This window comes from Oryzias melastigma, linkage group LG10 (genome assembly GCF_002922805.2).
Source record: "Oryzias melastigma strain HK-1 linkage group LG10, ASM292280v2, whole genome shotgun sequence".
In the NCBI taxonomy this organism is placed as follows: Eukaryota; Metazoa; Chordata; class Actinopteri; order Beloniformes; family Adrianichthyidae; genus Oryzias; species Oryzias melastigma.
Window position 1 is genome coordinate 11,626,682 of NC_050521.1, and position 20,074 is coordinate 11,646,755.

The window sequence follows — 20,074 nt, forward strand, 5'->3', positions numbered from 1 at the left end:
ATTTTTATTGTTTTGTAGCTTTGAACGTATCAGAAAGACTAAGGTTTACCATCTGGATATTACTCAGATTTGCAGTGGGCATGAACACTTATTTTTTTACAGCGATTTTAATATTTTAACTGCTTGATATAAAGTGAATCACACCAGTGTTTCTCAATCCTGGCCCTTGTTTCTTTGTCGCAGCACACATTTACTCAGCCTATCAACTCTTCATGCAGCTCTGCAGTTCTAAAACAAGGCTGCAGCAGAGAAGCAATTAAAATATGCAGGGAGGGGTGTGAAACGGGGCTGCTGTGTTGCTTTTTTGACCAAACTTAAAGTATAATAAGCAGCAAAGATGAGGAAACTTGCAGTTTGGTTAATAGATCAACGGCAAATGTGATAACTTAGCAGAGGGTTTAATAGTCTGCTGATGGGGAGCAATCTGCTGGGAATTAAATGAGTTAGAATTAAATGTCTCAATAATATGTGCAAGCCTAAACAGAACGAAACAAATTTGAAAATAAATCAGTGTTGGACAGAATTCTACATAAAATTTGACTAAATAATAAAAAAATAAGGTTCTGACAACTGACAGTTTTTAAGACACTATGAATTTATTGTTTCTTTTTTTAAATGTAGAATTAATAAAATGGAATTGTGTGTAATGTCTTGCTAAATCAATATTGAGATGTGTATTTTTACTGTGGTAGCTCTGTACCTGCCCTCCAGCTCCCGGTACTGAGCCTCCAGGCTGCGGTTGTTGCTCCTCAGCTGTGAATGTTTGTCCAGCAGCTCCTCCAGCTCCACCTCCTGCTGCTGCTGCAACGCCGTCATCCGCTCGTGGTCTCGCCTCAAAGCCTCCATCCTGGCCGCAGACTCCTCACGTTCCCGAGCCCACACCTTTGACTCGGCCTCCAGCGCGGCACACCGAGCTTCGCTCTCGCTGCAGCGGGCCAGCGCTGATGCATGCTGGGAACTAAATGATGCCTGCTCTACCTGTGAATTCAGGGTGTTTTTTTTTCCAGAAACAACACAGAACAGATGTGAGATTCTGAATGTTAAATGGAAATCCATCCATAAAACAAAATATTTATCCATTTGTGCAATTTGTTCCCAATTTTTTAATTTTGAGTCTGACCAGCCGTCTAACTTAAAACCTTAAATGCACATTTCTCCACGCTTGGCACCTTTTCATACCATCTGAGCTTGCAGGATTTATATATATATATACGTATTTTTTTTTAATTGGCACGAGTTCCACTCAATTCAGCTCACTACTGCTATAAGTGTGTGTGGGTGGTCACCTGTAGCTGCGTGTTAAGTTGTTGCAATCGAGTGCAGGAATCCTGCAGGCTGAGTGAGTGTCGACGCAAAGCCTCAAGCTCTCCTCTCAGGTGTTCACAGGCCTCCTGGGACTGAGACAAGCGCATCAGCAGAGCTTCCTGTTCTGCAACAGCCACCAGTCTCTGAGGAGGACACAAACATCTTCAGGTGGAAGCATGGATGGAGCCCTGTAGGACCGCAGTCTACACTTTAGTGAAGCAAGCATCTCGGTGAGAAACCCCTTTGATGTCCGTGTGAGTGCAGAAATGAGTCTGTGCAATGCATGTTGGGAACTTTTATTTCAAACTATTTGGAATAAATTAGACATGAATAGTATTTTGTCATTGGAATGTCTTCATTCATAACTACATTATTGTGTGAAGGAGTATGATGAAGAAGAGGGTAAAAAAAAAACCTCAGAAATGTTTTTGATACACGAATGACCTCAAAACCTCAACCTAATATGAAAGAGAAGGGTTACAGAATTTACTGAATAGATCACATCAAAAGCAATAAAAAACACTTTTTCTTATTTTTATTTAATAATCCTTGAAATAGAAAAAAAAAGTTAACCTTCAGGCCTATTAGAAATTCTTTTTAGAATTTATCATAATAAAAATACAAGTGTTCAAAACATTAAAAAAAACCCGTAGTCTAAAACCTTCAACACTTAAAGAGTCATGCAGGTCATTATTTCACTGACCACAACCCATTAGGAGCCACAAAGTTCTACTTCCCCCTTTAGAAAATTATCATGTTATTATGATAGGCATAAATACACTTTTTTGCATAAATAAAATATAAATGGAGATATATTTTTTTTCTGAATGTGAGAACAGAAGTTCACATGACTTCCTTTTTAGTAATTAAAAAAAAAGGGAGAACAAAAAAAAAGAGTCTATTTTATTGTTGTTGTTGTTGCATCTCAGGCAGAAATTTGCAAATCTAACAAACTAAAATTAAATCTGTTAATTAAGCAATCATTTTTGGACCATATGGCACACTTAACCCCCATATGGCAGTCATTTGCAACGTACCATTAAATCCAGGACTCCACTTAATTAGTATCACCTTGAATAGAAAAAACTTTGAGGAATATTTCTTTAAATATATAAATGGAAATAAAGTCAGGCATTAAGTGGTTAAAATCTTTTAATTTTGCTCAATAATTTTCAATTTGCCTTTTAATGTTTTTGTACAGGAAAAAATATTGATGAGCTGCTGAATGTGGTTTAACAATAATTTAATTTAATTTAATTAAAAATTGTTTGATTATAACAAGTTATCCCTGAATGAAATTAAAACTAAATTTATGATATTTTTGGTGACAGAAAGGTTGGAAATTTTAAATTATATTTAAATGGTACAGGAATACAACATGTTAAAGAAGTAATATTTAAAAAGTAATAATAAAAATTGATGATAAGTTATCTTGGAGTTCTCATATAAATTAGATAAAACACAAAGTTTCTAGATCTACAGATATTCTGTTTAAAATCAGGGATGTATTGAACAAAAAGAGTTAGTATCTTGTTTACAGTTCATTAGTTGTTCCGTATCTTTCATGTTGTGCAAAGATTTGGGGAAAAATGCAGGAAAAAATATCATTGAATAAAAAAAGCCATTAAAATAGTTAACAGAGCAGGATATTGTGAACCAACTAATTCATGGGATGGATAACACGTCAATGTAAGGCTTGGGTCATCTGGACCCCATAAGATAGCACAAGGGTTAAGAGAGAGTCTTACTAACGCCCCATTTAGTCCATAAATACCTTACTTTTTAAAGTAAAATAAAATAATTCAACCATAGAGCCACAATGAAGGGGTAAGAGAGTCACGTGTGCTCAGGTTGCAGACCCTGTCTAAGGCAGATACCATAGAAATGTTGGCACGTTGGCCTGACTCTAGAAAAATATCATTATTTTGAGGGCTGATTATTTATTTACTTGTTTGTTTTTTTTTTGTTTTTTTTGCATTTTCTTCACAGCTGTTGAATACTGAAAGAAAATAAAGAGTTCTTGTGTTTTTTGTGTATAAGTTTCACTGACGGGAGCCAAAGCTGTAATATGTTTGCCCTTCAAATGTCAACAATACACAGATCCACTTCTCTGTTCAATCATTATAGACGGAATTTAATATTGCAGAAAAAAACATTGTGTTGTTTTGGCACTATAACTCAGTTTAAAATGTAAATCAAATATTAAAAATGTTACATTTCACTGCAGATTTATCAAATGTTGTCATTTCCAGCATGAATACCAGTGCATGCTTCTCATTCATGCTTGAAGTCTGATTGTTTACAAGCTGAGGAGAACTCTCCTAAAACTGGGCATCTGAATGTAATTACACCAATGGCCATTATAGAATGATAGATGGCTGTTGTCAGTCTGATGAACAACCTGTTTGTTTTTAGGAGCCTAATCAAGCTCATCAGGTTGTAAGAGACACCACGCCGGTGGAAATTTCTAGTTATCTGGTTGCAGCAATTTTGCCAAATGAGGAGGAAAGTGTTTGTTGTGGAGCAGGACCTGCACAAACATCTCTGAGACGGCAAATCCATCTGAAGAACCGCAATTATCGAGAACAATCCGTGCAAAGTGATTTGCTGTGCCTCCTTTCATCTTCCTCCACCATCTTGTAACTTGTCACACGTTAATATATCATCTAATATGACACATCTGCTTTGCAGATGATTGATTTCTTTCCTCGAGGTTAAGTTAATACTTTTACTCTGACATGAATATGTGTGGCTTTAACATTCTTGGTTATGTATAAAAATGTCCTTGCTTGTGCTGTTTTGAGAAATTGAATTAAACTGAATTTGTTTGTCAGATTGTGTGTCTTAAGATCATCATGGATTGGTCAAAAACAGTGAACTCCAGGACGTTTGCTCATTTTACACAGGAAGGAAGCAGCTGGTGGTGCAGCTTAGTCATGGGAGGGAAATCCTGCACAGCAAACTCGATTTTTGAGGAACTTCAGAAACTATCTCCTTTGAGTCTTAGAGAGGAAGAGAATGAAGGTGACTCGTCGGTGTTCGGCCATTGACCTCTTTGAATGGGGCTTTAAAAGTTCTGTTTGTTGGTCATTGCCAAATTTTTGACAAATTAAAAAAGAATTGTTTAATTATTTAAAATGTAGTCTAAAACCATCTGTGTGCTGCCCCCTACAGGTTGAAATGAGATATTAGGTTTGAATTTTGTGATTGGTCAAACAATTTAAGTCCCACGTCATGATCTGCAGCTCCAGTAATAGTAACGTCCTGTTCCCCAGCCCCATCCCTCTGACTGGATTTTCACATTTCGGCTGTTTCAGCTCACTAGAAAGCGATCGCATCGTGATGTTAGGCTATATAAATAAAACTAAAGAGAATTGGGGAAACTTCTCTGGTTTTTTACCTTAAAAAGTGAATCTGGCATAGCAAGTGGCTGCCTCGATTAGCTGGGACTACGTCGACTATTAAGCCCAAAAGCCCAATGAGGCAAATGTTTTTTGTGGTATTGGGATACAAAAATAAAATTGAATTGAATTGAATATTGAAATAATCGACAACTAATTTGCTAGTCGAAAGTAAGACAGGATTGTTCAGCACAAGTCTGCCAAACCAGACAAAAACATCCGCCCCTCATTTCACATAAATGATCATTTTTAAATGGGGGTGTTTCTGTAAATGTACACCAAAATGGTGCTAATACAAATTTGCAGGCTGTGAAAAAAGTATGAATCATAAAAAGCAAAAAAAAAAAACTGTTTGTGTTACTTTTCATGCGTTTATCTTTTTTCATGTAACTCTCTTTTGTACTCCCAATTGGATTTAAAAGTTATTACTTATATTTCTTTATAAGACTTTTCATGGTCTCTTACACGAGCTTGTAAAATACAACAACATAGTTTAATAACAAACCAGTGATTCAGAAAATGATTAGGTTTAATGGTCTGTGTAAATAAGACTGCTTATCTTTTTTCTTCCTGTAGGACCAAAGATGAGATCTCTCTGAGTTATTTCATGAGACGAAGGAAACATCTACAGCGTTTTGTTTGCATAGATATGGCTGAGAGCTTGGTTTTCTTTCAAATCACACATTTATCATCTCACAGTTTGGTGGCAGCGAAATGTGACTTTTTCATAAAAGTGCTATCATTTATAAAGCAGTAAATCTCTCAATCCTGCTGCATTTGTTCTTTTACTGGGAATTTTTAAATTAAATTTTAACCAGAACCCTGTTGTGTGCTAATTTTATGTTTTAGAAACACACAGTTTCCCTATGAATATCTGTAACTGCATCCATTGTTGTAGCAAAGCATGCTACAGGAGCCGGAATTAATGCCTGGAGCTGCCCAATCCCAGCCTTTACCTGCACTCCACGCAGCACCATGCCGACTGAAAAATGCACAGGATGAAACTCCTGACCTTGGCGATGATGAAGCTGCCCCTCACAGTGCGATGCTCGAGTTAAAGTGTGTTTTTGAGGCGGAGCGAAGCAGTATGAGCTGCAGCAGGAGAGCGGCAGCAGAGATAAGGAAGATTAAAAGTATCCGAGGTGACATTTTAAAACTGATGAGCAGAGATAAAACAGGAGTCCCGGGACCTGAGTAACACTCACGCAGAGAGTGGCCTTGTGTGAGCCGAGGGGCTGTCAACTTTTAGTACAGCAACAATTTAGAAAAAAATATGGATCAAAGCCCATAGACAAACTGTTCCCAGAAATAAGGTCAAACGCAGATACACACCTCCTTCTCCAGCTCCGTCACCCTCTGCTCCAGCTCTCCTGAGGAGTGATGGGGGGTCACCGAGAGGGCAGGACCTCTGCCAGTTTCAGGGCTTTGATCTGGAGGCGGCGCCTCCTCCTGTGTGCCTGAAAACTCTGAATTTGAAACCGACTTCACTTCTGCGCTTGCTTGACTCTTTTCTAAATGAAGCAGAGCCTCGCTTCTCCTGAGGTGCTGTGAGAGCGACTCTGCTCTCTGCTGCGTCTGGTTCAGAGAATCCGTTGTGGCTTTGAGTTCAGCCTCAGATCTTTGTAGCCTCTGGCTCAGTCGTTCGACTTCAGCGGTCAGTTTCTGCGAGCGCGCCTGTTCGCTTGAAAGATCCTGGACAAGAATAAAAATGAAAGCATAGTCGTATAGGTTAAAAACTTACTCAACATAACATATATAAAAAATAAAATAACTGTTAAAATATATATCACTTAAGCACCAACATATTTACAATATACACATTTGTTTTAACAATTCAAATTTATACTTAGTTTGGATCCACAAGTGAAAGCGTCACAACTGCATCTGTGAGTCACTGCACGCTCCAACAGAAAACTGCATCAGTCTACACTGCTCACTAATCACCAAACAGGTCAAAGGTGTCATGGTGGAAAAATGAGGGGCAGCTAAACCTGAGGTTTGAGGTACAGGGCCATATTTCTGACAGATTTTTTATTAAACTTTTTTTCTCCACAGCCTTCTATCTTGTTATTCTAAGTTTGCAAATCAACAGGATGTGTGAGGAAAAAAAAATCTAGTTTAGCAACACATTCTCACTACCAAGTCGTCACATATTATAGCTTGGTTAAAGTCCCCCGCCGATTAAAATCATGTTTTCGAGTTTTTAACATGTACGTGTGGCATTTTTCTTATGAAAGACAACAAATGTAACATGAAATCATTTTTTTGCATTTTTTTTTACATCACAAGAGCTCTGCTGCACATGCACTAAACCCTTTATCTGGCACGGCTAGCGTGTCTAGCTTAGGTGTTGGAGAAGAGAAGATGGTATCTACCCATTGACTGCAGTCAAATGAGCCGCCATTCACATTTCTGTGGTCAAATCAGCCGTCACTGGATTTTTTTGTGTGAGTGTCATAGTATACTTTTGGAAGTAGGACTGAGAAATCTCAGTGAGACTCCACGGAGCTTCTTGATGTGACCACGAAAATGCAAACGGCTGCTCATTTGACCACAGTTGGAAAGGATTGTAAGTCAATAAAAGTTCAGTCCATTAAAGTCTTCACGTCCTCGTCTGAGGTGACATCTGACTCAAAACCATACTGCTGGACATTACCAATACTACCTTTCATTTTTATGTAGCAGCGATGAAGATTTACGCTAGTGAGACAGAATTATCATAATCAGATGGGGGGGGGGGCTGCTCAGCTCAGCCCTAAAAGCCACGCCCCTCAGAGGAGATCTTGGAAACAGAGGCTTCAGATCAACAAGAAAAATGGCTTTTTAAGACATTTAGGTTGTGGGATTTTGGTTAAAAACGTCATAATAAAACACCACAAGGAATGTTTTTTCAAAATAAAAAAAAATGTTATGGGGGACTTTAAGGACCCTTGAACTTTGTGATGTGTTGGGTGTCCCCAACTTGTCTTTTTTAACATACTCGCTGTTCCCAAGTTTCTGAATAAGTTTGAGTCTGGGATGAAATGGGAGAAAACTTCTTAATAACAAACAGTGGTTAATAATCCCAAAACGTCAAGAGCCTGAAGTTGTTGGATTGGTTACACAACATGATGTAAATCCTCTGAGGTAAAATATTTTCAAATCCTCATTGGGAGTTTGTAGTTCTCTAATTCACTGTATATCTAAAAATTGAAATAGTTCATTTAGTATTAAAAGAATAAAAAAAGTATATATTTTTCATTAAATATTTTTGGCTTGAAAATAAATGAATTGAAGATAAAAATGAAAAAAGAGCAGCCCTCATTCACAACTTGTTTATCTGTAGTGGCAGGTAAAATATGTCATTTTGGGTGACTTTGCGCTCCACTGCACCCTCTCAGTGGTGCTTGCTTCCTCACCCCACACACACACACCTGGGACAGCGAGCTCATCTTGGCCTGTGCCTCTGCATGCTGCTCCTGCAGCTGCTGTTTCCCCTCCTCCATGCTGCTTAATCGAGTGCTGAGCTCTTTCTCCAGGTCCTCCAGCCGAGTGCAGAGCTCCTTGGTCTCTGACAACTGCTTACACACACGCCTACACACCCCCACACACAGGTCAGACAAAGGTTGATTGAAGACAAAGTTGACATTACAGATAACGTGTGGAACAACCGACTCTTAACGGCTGTAGAGTTAATTGCTTGATTGAGGTTAAAGTTGTGTGTACCTGTGTTCAGCATCTAGAGCACAAGCTCTCTGGTTGCTGTGCTCCAGGGCCAAGGTTGTGCTCTCCAGCTGCTGCCTGAGCCTCGCCGCCTCCCTCTCTCGCTGGCGCCCTTCCTTCTGCTGCATGTCTAACTCCGACTGGCACGCCTCTTTCTCCTTCTCCAGCCGCGAGGCCTCCAGCAGCGCCTGGTCTCGCGATCTGGCCAGAGATTCGGCTTCCAGCGTTGCCTCGCGGAGCTCCACCTCGAGCTGCTCCTCCCGGCGGCGGGACGTCTCCAAACTACGGCCTTGGCGCTCCAGCTCGGCTTTGAGTGTCTGGGTGGTGAGCTCCAACTGGTTGCTCTGAGGAAAGACGAATGCTGGTTTGTTTCTTTATGAGCACATTAGAGACATGAGCCTCTTAACACTTTACTGATACCAGTATTACACTAAATCAACTTCTAACAAGTCATTAGAATAACTCAGGACACTAAAAGTATCACATAAATTAATGCAAATGTGTAGACTCACACACATAATCCTAACAAATGTAAACCAGTGTTGGATGCGTGCCAGATTATTAATCAAGTACATGAAACAGGGATGTGTTGGGCAGCACCTCGTCGGCTCATATTAAAACCATTCTATCAAAAGGGAATATTTCTGTGAGTAATGATGATTTAATGTGATACAAACCACAAAAGTCACTACGCAACATTGTCTAAATGCAGCACCTCTACACATTTCCAATTGTCATTAACTGTATACTTCAAAATGACTTGATTGATCATCACATGGGAATCCAGTTGGCAAAAACAGAATCGCAATTAATTAAAATCTAATTAAGGTCTCAGACAATTGAAATCAGACAACAAATTGAAAAGATCAAAATTCCAAAAACCTTTTTTTCTCTTTTAAATCAGTATTTAGATCAGCTGCTTTAACTCAAAGTGGACCAAAATAATCTGTCAAACACGCGCACTGATGATTGTCCACATCTGGAGTAATTGCTTAATCTAATGTTTAATTAGTTACTTGTTTCACTGTTTTGCTTACAAATGAAAAAACAATAATTAAGCAAAGTAGAAATTGAAAGGTAAATATGAAAAGTGAACACCAATAATTACAATAAAACGCTTTTTTTTTCTCAGGATAAAACAAAATTCCACAACTGTGTTCTGGAAGAAAGAAAAAAAAAGGCAATAATTACATTAGAATGTCACGTTATCGTCATCTTGCCAAGCAAAATGTCAAATTGCGAGTTGGAGAAATTCCTTAAAATGTCAGTTAAAGGAAATAAAAAATGAATTGTGGAAAAACCTTCAAGATATTTACAGCATGTGCTGCTGGTTTCCTGACATAACCCTCAATCAAATGCTTTTGTAGCCTTTGAGCAGCAAATAACCCAAACCCTGAAACTATAGATGAGCCAAAGAATTAGTCAGGGGGAATCAAAGGACTGGAAGAACAAGCTATTAATACAAAGAAATCCTGATTACTGCATAAAATAGTTTATTTTTTAACAACATTATAGATATAATAGAAAGATCCATGACAAAAATATAAATATCACAACTGAATTCAGATTCAGAGAATATTACATTGATCATATACTGATATATAAGAGAGCTATTTTATTGACCCTAAATTTAACATTTAAAACATGTCTGAGCCTATAAAAAAGAAATCACTTCCTCAGTCTTTGTCAATTACTAAATATGAAAAAGGATTCTGTTCAGTCACATAACAGTCTGGCTTTAACAAGATCAAGGGGCGAATTATACCCCAGCTCTTTCTTAGAGGGAGGTATACATGAACCTTTTTATACTTTAGCTTTAATGCTGACTAAGCAGAACTCTTTCCCTTAGTTAGCAGTTTTTACTTTTTTTTAATGTCTTGAAATTTTACTGCAAATAGCACATAAAGCACAGAATTCAGTGTGACCTCACTCTGCTGAGAGGAAAATGTCAAAGAAATGTAACTCTTATTTTTGGGCTTGTAGAAAAAAAAATAAAGATGCACTAAGGCCTGAATTACAGCTAAAGAGAGAAAGAATGTCCTGGTATTAACCCTCAGCAGTCTCTGAACTCTCCTCCATTTGCCAGCTGTTTACAATGACGCAGGAATGAAAGATACCCCTCGCAATAACATGGTTTCCATGCAAAAATTCAGCATGAATGGATCTAAACAAATGCAACAAGAGTTATGACAAATCCTTGAAACTTGTGGATTTCTTTAGACATTTTTTTACATTGTTTTGACCTTATCTTTGCTTTGTTTGTGGATTGATACATTTTTATCTTGTCTCTAAATGTTCAATCTTCTGTTATAAAATATAAAAATGGTTTGATCTTCATTTTTGTAATTTTCGGTGCAAAAAAAAAAAAAATCTACAAAATTTACCACTCGTAATTGACTTTTTGTGACAGTTTTAGCTTCATTGTGAAATTATAGTGAGTCGTAGTTTTAAAAATATATATGTGATTAAAAAAGGAGCTTGGGTTGTATTAAAAAGATGAAGGTCAAGCATTGCCCCGAAAAGCAGTTTTAAGGATAAATGAATAAAAACAAAATGTGTTTGAATGATTCATAGCTGTTCAATTTCATGGATTTGTTGTTGGTATCCTTAAAATTAAATTAATCTGTTTTCAAATTGGTGAGTAAAAAAATCTAATTTCTTTTAATTTTTTTTTTTAATTCAGTTTATCGTAACTGAAAAACTAAATTATTTGAAAACATGCCCCTATACTCAGACAAACAATAAGTCCAATTGTCATTTGTTTTTTATCTTGTCTTCAGTTCCCACAGATATATCTGTAGCTCTGCGTGTCTTGATAACTGCTGCCAACCTTGCGCTGGGCAGACCGCAGAGCATCCACCGAGCTGCGCAGAGCGTCTCGGTCTCTCTCCAGCGCAGCGCGTTCTCCTTCCAGGGTGGCGATGACCGTTGTTTGCATCCTTTGGAGCTCCACCTGGCTTCGGAGGCGGCACAGCTCCTCCTCCATGGCCAGACCATCTGACTGGAGAACCTGAGGAGGAGGCAGAAAACCGACTCAGATGTTGTTATGAGCATAATATGTACTAATAAGACATACGGCAACATGTAAATTTAAGAATATGGATTCTTGAACCTGCATTACATGTTTGGTGTGAACATAACTAAAGAGTCACAGCTGAATCCAGAGCTTTACACCTTGAACTGGAGACATCAAACTGGACAGAAGTGATGGGAGTTTCTCCAGAAAGCTGCCAGGGATCAAAGGGGCCCAAAAGAATAATGAGTTGAGAAGACAGGGATGAGCCCCTAACAGTTTGTTGTAGAACAAGAACCGTGCGATGAGTTGAGATGACTTGTAGACATTATCTATAATCCAAAGTACTGGACAAAGCTTGACTTTAGCCGTCTTTTCTTGGCTGACAGGTAAAAACACAGCCTGTTTCCGGAGTTGAATCCAAGCAAAGGCCTCCATTTCTTTAGCAGGATGGAAACAAACTCCCAGAATGACAGTTTGTCATTCAGCTAAATGTCATTTGATTTGTCTTCAGTTGTTTTTTCCTCCACTTTTTCAATACGATATACTATATTTTTGATTTCTTATATTACTGCATTTCCAAGATTTGCAATAATCCTTTCAGCACTTGGTGCTGTGCTGCTTTTTCCTCATTCATTTACGGCTCTTAAGTCCATTTCCTCGTATTTAGACAAACTTTTCTTTCTGTTTCAGTTGTCTCTTCAATCCTCTTGCACATTTCCATTTTGCAACCTGATGCAACATTTTAGAGAAGGGCAGATTGATGGCACTGCTTCGGCGGTTCCCTTTTTTCATCTCCTCACTACAACTAACCTCAGTCTGTGTCTAACCCCCCTCACTGCCAGATATTGATTTCCTCATCTTCATCAGTGCACTCTGAAGAGCTGGCAGTGATCTCCTCTCACTCCCACCCCGTCTCAGTCATTCACTTACTTGTCATTTGCCACAGAGACACTTGTGAGTTGCAGAGACTCAACATACATTGATATGATGCTTTCTGTGTGATTACATCACAGCTGGCAAACATCTTTAGAAAAGGCAGCAAACCTGAATCACATCATGTGACCTTGATCTTTTCCTTTATAAGTAGATTCCTGCAATAAACCAGAACTCACTTTCACTGGAGTGTTTTTGTCCATGTTTTTTAAAGAATGTTACCATTTAATCTAGGAATACGAAATAAAATCATTGCAATACGGGTATTAGAAACCAATGGCATCAAAAGGTAAATACTGTAAAGTAAGTTAGTTTTGACTGTATGACCCCAGTGGGTCTGCAACAAACTTTAACATGAATGGTTTGTGGATAGATATTGGATGACAGGGATACATCAATCCCATTGTTAGTGTTTGCAAAGAAGCAGGAACATTATATGTATTAATTTAATACAGAATAAGAAAGCTTCTTATAAAATAAGTGAAGCATTTTCAAATAAAAAATGATAGCTATGTCCAAATTCCCTCTCTACGGAGCCCCTAAACGGACAAGTAGATAAAATTTTTTTAGAAAAATACATTTTTTGTAACTATTTGGTGCGCACCAGATAACCAGAATTTTTTTATTCAATTTTTAGAAAAAAAACGTTTATTTTTTTTACTTTGATGTACCTCCCTAACTACTAAAAAGCTATATGGGTTTCCCCTAGTAAAAATGTAATAAATGTAAACATTTTACAAAGCGCATTCAAACACAATACATTGCTGCCTACATTAGCCAGTCAAGCAAGCATCAATGCACACGTTTTTTTGTTTTTTGCAGAGACTTCAATTCAATTTCTTTGGCACTGGATTTTTGGCGCAAAAACAAAACGGCAAACGTCACATATAGGACACTAAACAGTGAGTAGTGAAAGAAATTCGGATACAGCTGAAGTCTAGTGAGTTTTTCGGCCACAGAACCATCCTAGATGAATGAGTCTTCACAGATGCATTTTTATTACAACATATTAGTGAGAATCTATTCATCCATCTTCAGAACACCCTGTACTTCTCTCTGGATCACTGTGGGCTGTCCTGGCTCCCGTTGGCTGAAGGCAGTGAACACCCTGAACAGGTCGCCAGGCTGTCATAGGACTACACAATGACACAGACACACACCTAGGTGCAATTTAGAGTCACCAATAACCTATGAAGCATGTTTTTAGACTGTGTGAGGAGCCGGAGCGCCTGGAGAAAACCCATGCATCCACGGGAGAACATGCAAACTCCACACAAAAAGAAGCCAGCCAGGATTTGAACCAAGGACTTCTCGTTGTGAGGCCAGAGCGCTAACCGCTCCTCCATAGTGCAGCCCAGTTAGAAACCCACGTTTTTAGCATTTAAGATATTGTAAACACAATCATATCCTTTTTTTTGGGTCATTTTTTTATAGTTAATTTTTTGTTGACTACTTTTTCTCCTACTTTGTTAGCATTTTTTAAGTTATGTTTCTTTAACTTGAGTAGCAATTTTTGTTATGCTTTCCTCTGCAAACATCTGTTTGTGCTGGACAAAATTTTAATAAATACTTGTAATTTTTGAAAACAGTCTTCCCGACATTTTATCTGCCTCATAAAACCAACTATTCAAGATTTTTATCTTTTTATCCTCCATACCTCAATCTGCCTTCGAGCCTCGAGCAGACTCTCTGCAGCTTTCTTCAGGCGCTGCAGCTCAGACTCCGAGAGGACCAGCTTCTGCTCTGCCTCCCATGTCTTCCTGCTTTGCTCTGCCAGCTTTGAACGCAGGTTCTGAGCCAGCTCCACCTGTCGGTCCACCTCCTCCTGGGCCTCCTGGAGCTGTTTTGTCAGAAGCTCCACATCAGGACCAGACAGGGCACACACAGCTGAGGTTGTATCTTTGACTTCAACGTGGTCCTCCGTGGGATGCTTTGGGATCTCTGAACTTGCAGTCATGACAGCCTGTTCCTCCTTTGGTTCTCCATCTTTGTCCCATTTGTGCCTTTCTTTCTGTCCTCCCTCTGCTTCTCCTCGCCTTTTGGCCTGAATTTCAATTTCACAGGGTTCACATCTTCCCTCTTGACCATGAAGGCCCTCCTCGCCAACTCCTGCTTCCCGCTGACTCCCAATGACGTGTCCCGTTTTCTCCCTGTCCTCCATCAGTCTCACCCTTCCTTCCCCTTCTATCCTGCAGGACTCACAACCCTGGACGCCTCTAACAATCTCTTCATCTTCTCTGGAAAGTTTTTTAATGCCTCCCACTTTTCCCGAGTCCCTCAGGTGTTGAAGTTGAGTCAGCAGCTCTTCCAGGCGTTGTTTTAAAGTGACGTTTTCGTTCTTCAGGTTTTGAAACTGAAAAATTGGAAATAAAGAAGCAATTTAAAGATATTATATATACTCTTTTATTTAATTCTGTCTTTTTTCAACCTGTCCTAAAACCAACAATGGCAAACAGTCTTTTTTTAAGTTGCATATAAGATCAATACAAAAAAGAACTAACAGAACAGACAGTCTACTTACTACTAGCAATCAATCAAACTATTTCTACTCTGTAAGGTACAAACTTAAAAGAATGAGACAAAATGTCCCCTGGCTGTTTCTTTATATGGCTTATATAAGAGCACTGCAAAAAACATAAATGAAAAACTGAAGCACCAATGCTCCAAAATGGCAAGAAAATTGCTACAGAAGAAAGAAACACAAAAACATGAAGAACTCCTTTAAGAGAGCAACTTCCGCTACCGAAGACAGGAGAAATACTTCAAAGTGCAGTCTAAGAAGAGAAACAGAATGCTAATTGGTATTTCAAACAGTGAACTTTTTATTATCGGTTATGCTTCTAACATATCATTTGACATGTGTGGCTTCAACGTATAGTTATTTCATTTTTAGAAAATGATTCCGTTTTCCTTAAGTAACCGCTGTGAACGACAACAATGGATTTAAAATGAAGTAATCAAGACATGATTGAAGTGCAGACGTAAAGTTTTACTTCAGGGCACGCGTTTAAATGTCAGCATATCAGCCAATGTCACTATGAAAATTACAAACTGGTGATTTAGTTAAACCGCTTGAATTACAGGTCAAAGTGTAGGCTTCAATCGCATCTTGATTGCTTCATTTAAAGTCTTTTGTGTTGCTGCTCAGAGCCAAGCATACACAAACGACGCCGCTGTCACCGACCCTCCCTGACTTCACGGCACAGACAATTTTCACGAGGAATCTTCTTTTTATATTTTTATATATTTTAATGTTTGTGACCATTAGGAACAATAGGCAGAAATCGATCTAAAAAATCTGCAGGATAATTAAGCTCTAAGCTTTTGAACAAGCACATAAACGCTCAGCACACAGTAGTTAGTGAACAAACTGGTCTCAAAAGAACCCAAAATGCCACAGTACTTTCTCTCATTAACCTCAGGTCTTGCACAACTGTGTCAGCCTTAAAACGGAACGCTTTATTTTTGCAGGTTCAAATGTTAAACTGCTACTACTTGGACAAAAGACAAAACGTAAAATCATGACAAAAATGTGAGGCAGCACAAAGAAAGGCACAAATGCATATACTATAAGGATGTAGGAATCATTTACTTCACTGCATAGTGTTATATTTTACAAAGCAGTCTTACAGCATCTAGCTAGCATTTATTTGTAAGCTGTGTCTGTGCTCACCTCCCTGAGTGTGTTCTGGTGCTCCATCTCCAAACAGGACAGCTCATCTTTTGCATCTGGAGAGTTTACCTGCATTGAGTGGAAACAGATCATTCTGCATTTCCTCTGCGAATATGGAAGAAGGACAAGCATTCTCATTTCCTTTCACAGCTTAGAAAGTTTGATCCTTTTAGATGTTTTAGCCTTAAAGGAAAATGTTGAAAAATACTAAACAGTGGAGCAAAAAGGTATTTAGTCAGCCGCCAATCGTTCAAGTTCTCCCACTTAATAAGATGAGACAGGCCTTGGCATTTTCATCTTAGGTATACCTCAACTATGAAAACAAAATGAGAAAAAAATCCAGAAAATCACACTGATTTTGAAATAATTTATTTGTAAATTATGGTGGAAAATAAGTATTTGGTCAAAAGAAAAAGTTCATCTCAACACTTCTTTAAATACCTTTGTTGGAAATGACAGCAGTCAAAAGTTTTCTCTAAGTCTTCTCAAGGTTTTCAGAAACTGTTGCTGGTATTTTGGTCCATTCCTCCATGCAGATCTCCTCTAGAGCAGTGATGTTTGGGGGCTGTCGCTGGACAACACGGACTTTCAACTCCCTCCAAAGATTTTCTATGGGGTTGAGATCTGGAGACTGGCTAGACCACTCCAAGACCTTGAAATGTTCCTTAAGAAGCCACTCCTTCGTTACCCGGGCAGTGTGTTTGGGATGGTTGTCATGCTGAGCAGCCCAGTCTCAGTAAAATGCGTACATATGCCACGATTTGGGAAATACCGTGTATAATATAGGCCAAAACCGGTTTTTGCGTTCATATAATACGCGCTGTCCTAAACGTGTTAAAATGTGTTTTCCACGATTAACACGTCCCCTGGTGGAGGCGTGAGCATCACAGACAGCCCCACAAACAAACAATTTGTTTTTCTAACCCTAACCATAACTGTAATCCTAACCTTAACCAGGAACGACGTCATTTAGAAAAGAGCCCGAGGATTTCTGACCACGTGATCAAAACGAAACCTAAAAAGTCGTGTATATTGTACGCCGGCGCAACCTATTCTCTACCATTGCGTATCATATACATACAAAAACCGTGTTTGGCGTATATTATACACGATATTTCAGAGTGCAAAGTCGTGGCATATGTACGCATTTTACTGAGAGTGTGTTGTGCTGAGAGACCCAGCCACAGTTCATCTTCAATGTCTTTGTTTATAGAAGGAGGTTTCACTCAAAATCTGACCATATATGTGGTCCTTTACATGGATCTGTCGTCCTGGACACTTTTCTGAAAAACAGCCCCATAGCATGATGTTTCCACCCCCATGCCTTACAGTAGGTATGGTGTTCTTTAGATGCAACTTGGCGTTCTTTCTCCTCCAAAAAGAAGAGTTCTTAACAAAAAAGTTCTATTTTAGTTTCATCTGACCATGGGACATTCTCCCAATCCTCTTCTGGACGCTCTCTTGAAACTTTAGACGGGCCTGCACATATACTGGCTTTAGCAGAGGACATGTCTGACACTAAAGGGTTTGAGTCCCTCCATAGCGGTGTAGTGTGTTACTGATTCTAGCCTTTGTTACTTTGGTCCCAGCTCTCTGCAGGTCATTCACTAGATTCTCCCATGTAGTTCTGGGATTTGTGTTCACTGTTCTTGTGATCATTTTGACCCTACAGGGTGAGATCTTTTGGGGAGCCCCAGATGGAGGGAGATAATGTGTAGTCTTATATATCTTCCATTTCCTAATAATTGCTCCCACAGTTGATTTCTTCACACCAACCTATCACAGATTCAGTCTTCCAAGCCTGGTGCAGGTCAAAAATTTTGTTTCTGGTGTCCTTAGACAGCTCTTTGGTCTTGGCCGTAGTGGAGTTTAGTGTGACTGTTTGAGGTTGTGGACAGGTGTCTTTCATATAGATAACGAGTTAAAGCAGGTGCCATTAATGCAGGTAACGAGTGGAGGACAGAAGATCTTCTAACAGAAGAAGTTACAGGTCTGTGAGAGACAAAAATCTTGTTTGTTTGTAGGTGACTTTAATACCTATTTTCCACCATAATTTGCAAATAAATTATTTTAAAAAACAGGCATTGTGATTTTCTGGATCGTTTTTTTCTCATTTCATCTCTCATAGTTGCCTATGATAAAAATTTCAGGCCTCTCTTATCTTTTTAAGTGGCAAAACTTGCACAATTGGTGGCTGACTAAATACATTTTTGCTGTATTTTGAGTCAGAACATTTAAGAACTAAACCCCGACCTCCTGATGGGCCTGCAGCTCCTCCAGTCGTCTCCTCAGCTCTGCGTTTTCCTGCTCTGCTCCAAGGAGCCTCAGCGTTGAAGCCTCGCCTACTTCCACGCTCAGCGGTTTGTGATCTGAAAATTTGAAAGATAATGAGGCAGAAGAGGAAATGTTAATATGTGAAAGCTAAATACCTCAACATATTGAGGTATACTGTTGTTAAAAATGTGCAGAAATGCAGCTGCTCTGACCTGTCAGTTCACTAAACTCCTCGTCAGAATCCAGCTCTGCGCAGAGGAAACGCTGATGAATCACGGCTGCCGGAACAGGAACGTTCTCTCTGCTGGTGATGGCGTGCCTCAGGTCCGCCTCGAGGCTCATGTTCATCTCCAGTAGCTCATCAACACGCTGCCTCTCAGTGTCCCGCTCCTACACATAAATAAACACATCACAAGTGTTCAGCTGTTTGTCGTAAAATTAAAAAAAAACTTTATTACAGCTCAGAAGTTATTCATTTTAATGCAAATGTTAACTGTGGGTGTGAAACAGAAGTATTAACTGAAAAACCTGCTAACCCACCGCCTCTACATCTATGATCCTCTGACGCAGCAAAAGATTGTCCCTCTCCAGCTCCCTCAGCGAGGAGCAGCGCTCCCGCGCGTCAGCCAGCTGCTCCTCCAGAAGAGTTTTCGTCTCCTGCAACGCCGCGCAGAGCTGCTGCTGCTCCTGCAGGCACAGCCACGCAAAGGCAAAATGTTAGAAAAGCAAAATCAAAGGGAAGCAAACTGTTGATTGTAGCATGTTTTTCATGTTCTTATAAATCTCTAGTGACTACTATTATAATAACAAAAACAATATAAAACAATAACTGTTTTCAAATTTAAGTGTTTAAAATCCCACTTAATCATCTTTGATCTATTTTGAAATTGTTCCCAATGTTTTTTAGTTTTTTTTTTTAAATTATGATTATGCCGTTTTTAGACAAAATCCAAAAAAAGCTTTCTAGGACATAGTTTCTGCAGAGCAGCAGTAGTTCATCATAAAAATTGATGATCTCTATGATCTCTTTGATTACACTCTCCCCTATCTTACAGACCGTCCTATCCTAAGCAAGCATTATCGGTGCAACAAAAATGGTGAGCAATACTGGAACTATCCAGCCGTACATTTTTAAAACCAGATTCTAGTTCAGATTAGAAAAACGAAGAGGTACATGGATCCATTTGTCTGCAAGTAGATGCATCAGAATGGAGCAGAGCAGGGAGCTTGTGACCTGCCGATTGATGTTTGCACGCAGCAACTACAAGCTTTTTCCAACAGCAATTTTTGTCCACAAATTGTATTTTTCTTAATATATTCCCTCCATCATAAGAAAAGTGCTACAAGAACATGTTAAAAACACACACAGAAAATCATTCTCATTGGAGTGGGTCTTAAAACTTCCACTGATAATAAACAAATAAATAAAACTTTTGGTATAGAAAAATAAAAACAACACATCTGAAAACTAAAACTGTGATTTTGGCAAATTATTTAAGGTACAAACATAACTATTTCTCCTCTTATATTTCTTAGTCCTTGTTAAGGTGAGTCTTTAGTCTAGCACCATGTGCTCCTGTCTGGTGGAGGGAATGGGTGGAGGTACCCAGGATGCTTTGCAGTTTTTGAAGCATCCTTCTTTCCATGTGTCTAGGAAGTCCAGCTTCACTCCCACCATCTCCCAGTCCTTTTATCATCAGCTTTAAACTCTCAGCTTTTTTAAATATATTTTTAAATTGGTTAAACTTTCTGTGAAACTGGTGCTTTAAT

At 38.9% G+C, this 20,074-nt stretch overlaps 1 protein-coding gene across 2 annotated transcripts in view; it reads right to left on the reverse strand.

Moving 5' to 3' along the window:
- The window catches only part of ccdc88b (coiled-coil domain containing 88B), a 55,317-nt gene that overhangs the window by 13,774 nt on the left and 21,469 nt on the right, over positions 1–20,074 (reverse strand). For both annotated transcript variants that reach the window (XM_024284074.2, XM_024284075.2), the window contains exons 11-21: positions 18,845–18,991; positions 18,517–18,694; positions 18,284–18,399; positions 16,031–16,099; positions 14,015–14,710; positions 11,239–11,418; positions 8,412–8,752; positions 8,120–8,279; positions 6,039–6,398; positions 1,287–1,448; positions 701–978 (exon numbers count right to left, since the gene is read on the reverse strand). In XM_024284074.2, coding sequence (XP_024139842.1) covers positions 701–978; positions 1,287–1,448; positions 6,039–6,398; positions 8,120–8,279; positions 8,412–8,752; positions 11,239–11,418; positions 14,015–14,710; positions 16,031–16,099; positions 18,284–18,399; positions 18,517–18,694; positions 18,845–18,991 — 2,687 coding nt within the window. The remainder of the gene's footprint in view (positions 1–700; positions 979–1,286; positions 1,449–6,038; positions 6,399–8,119; positions 8,280–8,411; positions 8,753–11,238; positions 11,419–14,014; positions 14,711–16,030; positions 16,100–18,283; positions 18,400–18,516; positions 18,695–18,844; positions 18,992–20,074) is intronic.